Source organism: Lipotes vexillifer, unplaced genomic scaffold, assembly GCF_000442215.2.
Source record: "Lipotes vexillifer unplaced genomic scaffold, Lipotes_vexillifer_v1.1 scaffold824, whole genome shotgun sequence".
NCBI lineage: Eukaryota > Metazoa > Chordata > Mammalia > Artiodactyla > Lipotidae > Lipotes > Lipotes vexillifer.
The window spans coordinates 148,019-160,134 of record NW_006772197.1 but is presented as its reverse complement, the minus strand read 5'-3'; the positions used below and the strand labels follow the sequence as shown (position 1 = coordinate 160,134).

Here is a 12,116-nt window from a genome sequence, read left to right as displayed (position 1 = left end):
ACTCTGGTTAGTGTCATGGGAACCCTGTTTAATTTAACTTTGTGTGTATGTTTTGAGGGGAGGAGAAAGGAGGGTGAATGGGGGAGAGAGAAATGCTGAAAGAAGAAGGAAGGGGAAAGGGGGACAAAGAAAGGAGGAAGCAGACAGAGAGGCTAAAAGAAGAGAACTGGGAAAGGATGGGGGACCTGACTTCAAAGAATGAAACAGAAAAATCAGACACAAGGATAAGACACGGAGCTGCAGGGATGAGATCGGGATGGTCTGGGTGGAGGCAGAATGGACAGGTGCTCTAAAAGGTAAGATCAAGGAAGATTAAAACTGGCTATTAGTCTAGGGCATGGACAGCCATGAGGGTGAACAACCAAGATGAAAAAACAAACAAGAACTCAACACAAGAAACATGAATGAGACAGTGATCCTTTGAATTTCCATCTGCCCTGAGAGTGATAACTATTTCTGTACCATACAGATATAACTATATGAGATCAGGGCCAATGACCCTGGGAAGATAACTGAAGAAAAGCAGTTATCCAGGGAGACAGTATAGTAGAAATAGCACCAAACCAGGAGGCAGCAGCCTAAGGATCTCTGAGTGACCTTAGGCAAACCAGTCCTTCTCTCTGGTCTGATGTAAGTATTCCAAAACAAAGCTTTACATCAGATTGGAAGCTGAACTAGAAAGGTATGATTTTAGTAAAATTACATGTATAATGTAATTTACTGTCACATAATATTTCCCGTAAGCTTAGGGAGGGAGTTGAAGTGGGAAGGAATTCTATCAAGAAAGAACCCTTCACCTAGTTTCTCTTCCCTCTTCACATTCATACGCCAGAAGTTCCAGAAATTAAAGTAAAATGGACTTTATTTGCTCTGGGAGCTAAGACTGGGGCATCTTTAATTAAGTCATTCCCTAACAAGAGAGTTCTTTAATTAAAGTTTGAACTTAAAAGACGGAGCATCAGGCCAACAGAAACGGTTCCACTGCACGTCTGCAAAAGACGTAAATATAAACATTCACAACTTTGCTTACAAATATTGAATCAATTTTCTTCTATTTTGGTTTGGCTCAAACACAAGGCTGCCAAGCTTCAAGTTTACAGCTCCAGCTGTTTTGCAGTATAACAAATGCCAAAAAATAAGACAAATCCTTCCCAGTGTCTCCCTCATCATTTTGTTCCCCAATTCCTCATGCCTCAAAAACAGCTGAATCCAATTCATTTTAACTGTCTACTAAATAACAAAACTAAACATAATCCTGTCTATGAAATATGAACTTTGGGGGGAGTTGAGGGACTGGGAGGGGTAAAAAGTAAACAGAAAAGAAAAATAAGGGGTGGTGTGCTTATTGGTAAAAATTACTGTTTAAAAATCAAAGTATTTTTACCCCTAATGACAAGAATTATGCTTTTAAAAAGAAAAGCCAGACTCCTATGGTCTCAGAAGTTAGAACATGCAAAAGATACAAAATATCACGCTGTGAACTGGAAGATCTGGATTCTAATCCTAGCCTTGCCACTAACATGATATGAGATGCTAATAAGTCATTTCATCCCTCTAAGACCTGAGTTTTTTACCTATAAAATGAGAAGAGCGGGCTGAAAAGTCTCTAAGGGAACTTTCAGTCATTAGACAAGGTCAAGGAAACTTCTGACAAAGGGACTGAAAACTTTACATCTCTGCAGTCTTGTCCTCCTGCCAAAAGCAGAAAGGTTACTAATGGTAGGGGGAAGTAAAACCAGTTGGAGTTTCCAATATTACGCCATGGCGGTTGACTGAGCCCAGATGCCTGTCAGCTTGTTACTTTTGATTTCACCAGGCCATGGCTTAGTAAAAAGTCCTATTCTGCGTTCATTATCATGGGAAAAACCTTGACATTTCCAAAGGTGACTCTCTGCCCTCAAGTTATGTGTGTTAACCAATCTGTCTCTCCAGTTTTCCAGAGAACCAGACTGTCTGAGCTAGAAGGGGCCTTGGAGATCACAGGGAGGCAGGAAGGCTCGGCAAGGGGCGGAATTTCCCCAGGCTCACGGGGCAAGAGCTGCGACGGGGGCCCGTGTCTCCACTCTCGAGCCAGTGTTCTCTCCTGGGCACCAGGTTGCCCTGTGCCTTAGACAGAAGAGCTATTCTCAACCCTCCCCGTTAGCACTTTATGAAAATGCAAGATGCATGCATGATAAATCCTGAAAAGGATGCCATTCATAATTTTCCGGGAAAACACAGAAGAAGGTCAACCTCAGAATGATTTCCCACCCATTTCTGTGTGAAATCAGGTATATAATCTCTGGCAGTAATTCTCAAAAGGGCAGCCCCAAAGGGAACTTGTACTTAGAACAAATGATAAGGACTCAACCCAGAGGGAACATTTAATTTAGTTCAAATAGTCCTTCACTGTTCTCATTTCATTCCCGTGGAATAGATTAGAAAAATCAGCATATTTGGTTCTAAACCAAAACGATTTGATCAGTTTTCTGGGAGGAACTGAGAGGGCACCAGCAGGGAGCTTGAGGGGTTTAATTTGAATTTGAGTTTTTAAAAAGTTAACATTTAGGTTTAACTTGACATCCAGATTCATTTGTTTCCACCTCTGGATTATTATTAATGAGTAATCTTTTTTTTTATCTGATAAGCTATTTTTGATACTGCGGACTGAAAGCAAAACCACTCATCCCTTTTACTAAAAGAAGCCATCAGAGGCGTGGGAGGGCTGGTGGAGACCCACTGAGCCGTGCTCCCTGGAATTGGTTCAGAAATTCTAGTCTATACGAACTCTTACATATAAAATAAATAAGCTGTGAGGATATATTATACAACACTGGGAATCCAGCCAACATCTTATAACAACTATAAATGGAGTCTAACCTTTAAAAGTGGTGAATCACTATGTTGTACACCTGTAATATAATACTGTACATCAACTATACTTCAATTTTTTTAAAAAGTCAAAAAAGAAAGAGCAAAGGATATTTCACAGAGAAAATAGTGGTCATGTTCACTGTTGCTGAGACTTCAACTAAGATGAAAAATTTTAAATGTCGAAAAAAAACCCTCTAGACTAGGCTATGGAGCTGGTACACTTGCAAAGGGCTCGTTAAGCATTGGCAGCCAAGAGGCTGGCGTGGGTACCACTCACCCATCCTGTCAGGATCCCCTAACCCCGAAGGCCAGATGGAAAAACCCGACCCCAGACTTCAGACTTCTTACCTGAGTGAACCGTCGGACTAGGCACGTCTTCCCCACACCAGCATTGCCGATTAAAACAATTTTAAACAGGAAATCATAATCTTCCATACTCATTTACACAGCTGCAATGCAAACACAGGCACGAGTGAGATGGGCCTGGTCAGACTTGCCCACAGAGCTCAAGCTGCGCCAGCCCGTCTCCTCGGGAACAGCAGGGCTGACTCATTTGAGGAGCAATTTAACGCTCCCCTCTGGTGACCCTGCCAGCGAGAGAGGAACACAGGTGTTTGGTCACAGACGGACTTTATTCCTTCCCAGTCACCTCATGCCACAAAGAGCAAATGACACAGAGGTCATTTCACCTGGTAAACTTTATTCTTCCAAGCAGTCAGGTCGCAGGTCTCTCATGTGATAAGATGTTTTCTTTTAGCATCAAAAGGAGATTGCAAATCTCTGTGCAGACAAGCTGGGGGTGCAAGGAAGCAGAGTGAAGGGGAGCCCATCCAAAGCTGAAAGGTGGTTTATGTACATGCTGTGAGTGCCTCTGGGAGGAAGGGCTAGAAACTGGGAGACTGAACAAAGGGAGGAAGCTTCCAGTCTCCTGCAAGCCCTGGGGGTCTTGGGGTCTTACCGGTGGGAGTACCGCCATCTTCCCTTCTATCACCACCCCGTTGCTATACACCTCCTGCCAGTCTTGCTGATGCTGCAGTATCTCCCAAGGTGCTGGTCTTTTCATTCCCATAGGCTGTGTACATGGTATTTCCTCTACCTGGGATGCCCTCCCACCCACCCTTTCTGTGTTGTGAAGTCAACCCTTTAAGGACCAATGCAAGCATCTCTTTCTCTCTCAATTTTTCGCTGATCTTCCCCCAATAAACACGTTCACTGTTCCTCTGTCCTGAAACTTCATACAATTATTTGTTCAAACGTCTGCCTCATCCTTGAGGGAAGGGATGATGTCTTTCAGCTCTATTTTCCTAGCCCATGGGACGGAGTTACACTCAGTAAATATCTTCTCTGTAGAATTAAATAATCAATGGACCTATGGCTGAAGTGTAGGCCTTAGTTTCTTAATTGTGCTAAAAAGAATACTACCTGCTCTGTCTGCTTCAGAGGACTATGGTGCAGATTTGAAAGAAAAAAAAAAAAAAACTATACAAAATAGCCTTGGTTAACCATAAAGCCCTATCCGGGTAAAAACAATTATTGTCTATTGAGTACCTACTACAGCACTGTGCTAGTCACCATAGGAAATACAGAGATGAGACAGTCTCTGCCCTTGAAACCAACATGAGAAAAGATAGAAAACAATAACAGGGCTTCCCTGGTGGCACAGTGGTTAAGAATCCACCTGCCAATGCAGGGGACATGGGTTCCAGCCCTGGTTCGGGAAGCTCCCACATGCCGCGAAGCAACTAAGCCAGTGTACCACAACTACTGAGCCTGTGCTCTAAAGCCTGTAAGCCACAACTACTGAGCCCATGTGCCACAACTACTGAAGCCCGCATGCCTGGAGCCCATGCTCTGCAACAAGAGAAGCCACTGCAATGGGAAGCCCGCGCACCACAACGAAGAGTAGCCCCCACTCGCTGCAACTAGAGAGAAAGCCTGCGGGCAGCAACGAAGACTCAACATAGCCAAAAATAAATAAATAAATTTTTAAAAAACAATAACAAAGTTAAATAAAATTGAGAAAACCAGAAAAAAACTCATTTCATAAGGTGAAGGCAGAACAAGCCCGAGAGACTCTGGAGGAAGAGGAAAAGGATGATCGGCGAGCCCAAGACCGTAAGGGTGCCTGGGAGGCTAGAGCAGCCCAGGGTCACTCCTACCAGCCAGCTGAAGCTCAAAGGGCTGAGGGTTGCAGGGTGGAAGGATGGAAGGGGAGTCCACTGCACTGAGACTTGTGAAGGAGCCAGGGGAGTAGATTCCCTGTGTGCAAATGTGGTTTCTATGCGGATTCCAATGATCCTTGGAAAGATGACTGACGGCCAAGCCAACGTGCAGGTGGCAGCCCAGGGGGTTCTGTCTCTGTTCACCGGGACTGTGAAGGAAAAATATCTCCCTGTCAAGAATCTGGATCCAAGGCTTCCCTGGTGGCACAGTGGTTGAGAATCTGCCTGCCAATGCAGGGGACATGGGTTTGAGCTCTGGTCTGGGAGGATCCCACATGCCGCGGAGCAACTAGGCCCGTGAGCCACAACTACTGAGCCTGCGCGTCTGGAGCCTGTGCTCCGCAACAAGAGAGGCCACGACAGTGAGAGGCCCGCGCACCGCAATGAAGAGGGGCCCCCGCTTGCCACAACTAGAGATAGCCCTCGCACAGAAACGAAGACCCAACACAGCAAAAATAAATAAATTAATAAACTCCTACCCCCAACATCTTCTTTAAAAAAAAAAAAAAGAATCTGGGTCCATAAACGGTCACTGAACTCACTATATGCCAGGCACTATACTTGGCACTTTATGTCTATTTCCATTTGTTTTTACAAGTTTATGAGGCTGGTATTTTATGTTACCTGTTTTGCAGGTGAGTAAATTGAGGGTCACCCAAAGTCATAAAGCTAACAGCCAGACTTCAAGTTCAGAAGGTATATACATGCCATCAAAAGAAGCCTCACTGCCATATGCTCCCACAGTCCCCTCCCCTGCCCTATAGTAACTCACCAAGTTTTACTATACTTAATTATTTATATCTGTCTCACACTCCAAGTTCATCCCTCAGCATGCACGTGCACGTGCACACACAGCTGTGAGCAGCATGAGAGCAGTGAAGTCTCTGTCTGATTGAGCCCTGACCCCAGCCCCTCCCTATCATCACCATTAGCATTCTAACTTGACAGATGGGGAGACTGAGGCACAGGAGAAGTTAAATAAGAAGTCATTAAGGTCCTACTTAACGGTGGGTCCCACTTCACTGATGGAAGTGAAATTCAAACCCAGATAGCCTGGGTCCAGCTCCCACATCCCTGAAGCACTGCCCTACGGCGACTTTCACAATGCCTGGCTTATAATAGCATCTTAAGAAAGATCTGAAGAAATGGAATGATGAAGGGTAAGACTCAATAAATGTGATTTCCTTTTTCTCTTCCCCTCTGGCTTCAAATCCAGAACTCTTTCTACCACACTGTAGCAGTTTAAATAAGAACCAAGGTCAGACTCTGGCTAAAAACGCAGGGATTAAAACTCAATAAAGCTGTTAAAAGTGAAAAGGAAATATATCTCAGGGCTAGGTGCAAGGAGAGCAGGAAGATGTGAGGCTCTGTGGCTCATACGCAGACCACAACTCACTGCTTCCTAAGTCAACAAAAAGAGAACACAGTACTGGGCCACATTCTTTTTCTGTGCTTAGATCGTTTGCAACACATTTATTTCTCCATCTTTGGCAGAGGTCAAAGAAACAAAGCAGAGAATCGAGAGAAGAATGTCCAAAAATAAAGACCTGAGAAACAGGGCTCCTAAGAGAAGGTTAGAAGTGCCCAAATTAGGCACCTTCAGAGAAGGAAGGCAAAGAGTTACGTGGCCAGAGTCACGTTCATAGTCAAGTCTTGGGTAGAGACCACCTGGAGCAAGCCACAGACTAAAAGTGAAGGCCCGGGCTTCCCTGGTGGCACAGTGGTTGAGAGTCCGCCTGCCGATGCAGGGGACACGGGTTCGTGCCGCGGTCCGGGAAGATGCCACATGCCGTGGAGCGGCTGGGCCCGTGAGCCATGGCCGCTGAGCCTGCGCGTTCGGAGCCTGTGCTCTGCAACGGGAGAGGCCACAACAGTGAGAGGCCCGCGTACCGCAAAAAAAAAAAAAAAAAAAAAAAAGTGAAGGCCCTTCTCCTTTCTATAAGAAATTATTTCAATGCTCCGTTAAATGTTTTTTTAAATAAACTTCTGGGGGAAAAAGCGTCTGGTCTCTTTAGAAATGCAGGCTGCCTGTGGCTAAGGCTGGACTGTAAACTCCAGGTTACTGGCTGTGGTTACTGTTCTGTTTCTAATAGAAAACACATTGCTGGATGAAAAGCTCACAAGAATCTCTGGAAACTATGCTCTGAGGAAGCCTTTCTGTTTGGGAAGTAATGTAACAGCTCAGGCATCACCAATCACCAAGTGATGAGACAGCATCCAAGGAGGGGGATCCCACTCAGTAGCAGTTAGTTACACGCAGCCCTAAAACTGACAACAAAAGTTGCACCTTGTCTGGGGAGCAAACATGTCACAAGATATGCTACTGGCCAAGCACAATTCTAAGAACTGTATATTCTATTATTGTTAATAATAGCTGACACTTCATTCAATGTTTATTGTGTGCCAGGTATTCTTCTACATGTATTCACTCATTTAATCCTCACAACAACCGTATGAGGTAGGGTACTATGATTACCATCCCTAATCATTGCAGAGGAAACAGGCATAAAGAGTTTATCCTAAAGTCATGCAGCTAGTTAGCCTTAGGACCAGGACCCAAAGACAGATCCATCTGACTCCAGAGCCCTGCTCCTACTGAAATAGGATGTTGCGGCCCCCTGCCTCGTGGTTGACAGCATTGCTGTAACTGCCATGAAGGCTGCAGGGTCAGTTGAATGTGCCCTGAGGTCCCTTGGAGCTGCAGTGTTCTGGAACCTCCCTGGTCTAGGAGCAACGCACCCACATTGAAAGGACCACACATTGATTCTAGGTCATACAAGCACAGCTCCTCATGATGTCCTCCAAGCCCAGAAAACCACATCCACAATTCAGTCACCATTTGTCCCTGTAACCAAGTATAGGCACAGGGAATATAAACAGGAACACTACTCAGATAAACAAGTGAAACCTCAAATACCATCATCACCACAATAGCTCTAAATAAATGGATAGGTACAGAAGATTCAAAAAAGGAAAAATAGATGAAGAAAAGAAAAAAACAAGTTTAAAAAAGATAAGGAAGCAAGATGTACTATGAAAAGCTTAAAAGGAAAAAAATTCTAAGCAATGTGATTTTGGCAACATAAACCATTTATCAAAGTGACCTTTTTAAAAAACAAAACAAACTGTATTCACTGCTGTACATCAGAACATTTTTTCCCCTTGCCCTTTTGGGCTCAGGGTAACAGATAAAGTCAAGGCTTCCGGTGAACACAGGGCCAGATCCCTGCCCTGCCTTCCGACCCCCAGCCCCTGCCCAAGAAAATGATACTCGGGGGACTTGTCCTTGTTCAAAAACCGTGTGTCTCACGCAGGTCCTTTTCTCTTTCAAGGTCTCAACCTTGGTCTATAAATGGAAGGGGTGGGTGAACAGGCGCCAGGGCCCCTCCTAGGACAGCCCTTCCCCCAGGACAGCGTGTGCTGCCCCTTCTCTAACCCAAAGAGGCAGTATGAGTGCTGAAGGAAACCAAGAGAACTGGGTCTGCCAGAGAGCCGTGTAAAGTTTCCTCATCCCTAAAATCGGGATAGTATTAGAACCTACACCACTGAGTTGCTTGATAGGCAAATCAGGTAATATATGGAAAAGTGATTCATAATCAAATGTATAATAATCAAATGTTTCAAAAAATATAATAATCAAAAAACTTTTTTTCCTCAACCCTCTGACAAGAGTCACATGACCTGATTGCAGAGCACATAGCCAAACAAAAAGGAAAGAAAGTCACCTGGGGAAAATCTTTTTCCCTACCCACACCCCACCTGGGGGTAAGTACAGTTAATATTTTGGCATACATCCTTCTAATTTTTTTAATATATATATTCTCACATCTATGCGTTTTTTTAATTTATGTATTTTTTAAACAAAAACAATCATAATATTACAAAAAGCTTTTTTGTTTTCTACAGAGTGCTATTTTCCCAAAACCCAGAATCAGAACTCACGGTCTACAGAAAGAATGGACACCCAGGGCTTCCCTGGTGGCGCAGTGGTTGAGAGTCTCCCTGGCGATGCAGGGGACACGGGTTCGTGCCCCGGTCCGGGAAGATTCCACATGCCGCGGAGTGGCTGGGTGTGTGAGCCATGGCCGCTGAGCCTGCGCGTCCAGAGCCTGTGCTCCGCAATGGGAGAGGCCACAACAGTGAGAGGCCCGTGTACCGCAAAAAAAAAAAAAAAAAAAGGAATGGACACCCAGAATGCCATCAGCCCTCACTCAACACTTGCTCCTATGACCCTAAAAACTCAGGAAGGGGGAGGGGGAAGATAGTGACATAACTGAGAAATACTAAATACTATAACCCAATATTGGAGATTTAAAAAGTTTTGAAATTTTCCACAATGAAGAAAACTGGCTAACTGTTTAATCCAGGATTTACCAAACATGACTTTAGCTGAAAAATCTTTTCTTATATTAATACCTTTTAACATCCCTTGCTACTAAGCCTCCACGAAACATTAGCGTGGTAAATGCTATTTTATAGTACTTGAAATCAGGGCTACCCAGGTAGGGTTGCTAGAGGGAGGGAGGGAAGAAGGAAGGAAGAGGAGACCTGGCTAAATTTCAATTTCAGATAGCAACAAATAAATTTTAATATGTTTGCTCCAAATATTACATGGGACCTATGAATAATTTTTTTTTTTTTGCTCCGTGGCATGTGGGATCTTCCCGGACCGGGGCACGAACCCGTGTCCCCTGCATTGGCAGGCGGACTCTCAACCACTGCACCACCAGGGAAGTCCTAATTTTTTAGCATATAAGTATGACCCAAATACTTCCTATGACATACTTTTTTTAGGCTGAGCTGGGTCTTCGTTGCGGCACACGGGCTTCTCTAGTTGCGGCGCGCGGGCTCAGTAGTTGTCGCTTGTGGGCTTAGTTGCAGTATGTGGGATCTTAGTTCCCCAACCAGGGATCGACCCCGGGTCCCCTGGATTGAGAGCGTGGAGTCTTAACCACTGTACTGCCAGGGAAGTCTCTGGGCATTCCATATTTTATCTAGCAACTCCTACCCAGGGAAAATTTGACTCATCAGGTCTAGTAGAAACAGAGGCCCTAAGCACAACCCCAGCTGTAGAGGAAGATGGGCAGGACATGAGAAACATCAAAAACAACCAAACAAGGAATAAAAAAGGGCAGCAAGTAACATTTGAAGAAAGCATTACTGAGCTGGAGTTCTTCAGAATCTGGGCCAGACTCCAGGGACTGGGTTCAAACTGGCACACAGGGCTGAGCAAGTGAGTCTCTCCCTCCTGGACAATCCCAGGGCACTGTGGACCTTCCTCCAAGTACATATCCACACGTGCTCTGTCTGGTGGAGGGGGCCGTGCCCTACACATCTATTGCTCCTACTGTCTATCCTTAAAGACAAGGACCATGCTTCAACAAGATACTCGTGTCTGCATACTCCACTGGCTGTGTTCAAGAAGTATAGGATGAATTGGAACTGTTTGATCTGTCTTTTGCTCTAACAAGGTTCTGTCTCAGGAAGCTCATTATTGCTTAATTACTAGAAGGCAATTACTAAACATTACTTTAATCAACTGCTGCAGCTCACTTGCTTTACATCAGCTGCTAATTTCAAGTTACTGTAAGTTAATTCTTCTTCTTGGCCAGGGATGGCAAACAGCCACCTGTGCCGTGGCTGCTCCTCATTCATCAGGCCATAATCGCCAGCATTTTCGTATGGCCCTTTACAGTTTACCAAATGCTTTCACAGACATGATCTAATCTGGACCTGCCAACAAGAACTGGTTCTTATCATTCATTAGGCAGGTGAGGAAACCAAGGGTTTAGGTGATGAAGTGATTCATCCTAAGTCACACACTGGTGAGTTGCAAGGTGACCTCTGTATCCTACGCACCTAGAACTTCTCCCCCTTGCGTGAACACAGTTTTCCCAGGTTCCTGGGTATTTGGAACATGATTTGAACACTTACTATGTGCCAGGAACTGTGCTGTTTCCATATATAATCTTATTTAACTTTTTCAACAACCTCATTAGGTAGGCTAATTTTTAACATCTTTATTGGAGTTTAATTGCTTTACAATGGTGTGTTAGTTTCTGCTTTATAGCAAAGTGAATCAGCTATACATATACATATATCCCCATATCTCCTCCTTCTAGGTAGGCTTATTATTCCTATATATAGATAAGGAAACTGAGGTTCAGAGAAGTTAACCTATTTGTTCAAAATTACACAGCTAATGAGTAAAAGTATCAGGATTCAAAATCCAAGTTTTTCTGTGACAAAATTAAGTTGGAACTCTGTGAGAGTTATACTAAAATAAATTCCAGATGGATTAAAGATTTGGATTTTTAAAAATGAAAACATGAAAGTGCTAGAAGAAAGCAGGATATACATAAATATATAAATCTTAAAGTGGGGCAGGCTTTCTACGAATTGCTCAAAATCAAAGCCATAAAATAAAGATATTGACCCATTTGACTAATTTTTTAAAAATTCTGCATTGCAAAACAGTAAAAGATAAACTGACTAAAATACCTGAAATGCATATAACTAAGGGCTAATTTCCTTAAATGCATAAAGAGTTCCTACAAATCAATAAGAAAAAATGAATAACCCAATAGAAAAAAAGGGCAAAGGACATGAGCAGATAGTTTACAAGAAGGAAATTAAAATGGTACTTACATTTAAAAAAAAGAAAAGATCAGCCTCACTCATATAGTTTGAGTAAATTCAAACTATAATGATTTATAATTATAAATAATAATTTATAATGAAAACTATAATCAGTTTGTATTCAGAGGCCATTTTTCATATCAGATTGGCAACATTCACTCTGTACTGGACAGAGTGTAGAGAAATGGGGCATTGAATACTGCTGGTGGGAGGCAAATCAATGCAACTTCTATGAAGGGCAATACTGAGTTAAAACTAAAAGAGCTATTATAACCCCTCCAACCCAGCAATTTCACTCCTAGGAATCTGTCCTACACTTATACTGATACACATATGCGAAGACACATGGAGTAGGATATTCATTACAACAATGTTTGTAATAGCAAATAAGAAATCAGCCTA

General features: G+C 43.4%; 1 protein-coding gene across 2 annotated transcripts in view; it reads right to left on the bottom strand.

The window, feature by feature from the left end:
- The window catches only part of RAB30 (RAB30, member RAS oncogene family), an 86,491-nt gene that overhangs the window by 15,413 nt on the left and 58,962 nt on the right, over positions 1 to 12,116 (bottom strand). For both annotated transcript variants that reach the window (XM_007447358.1, XM_007447359.1), the window contains one exon: positions 3,202 to 3,302. In XM_007447358.1, coding sequence (XP_007447420.1) covers positions 3,202 to 3,294 — 93 coding nt within the window. In that variant the 5' untranslated portion in view covers positions 3,295 to 3,302. The remainder of the gene's footprint in view (positions 1 to 3,201; positions 3,303 to 12,116) is intronic.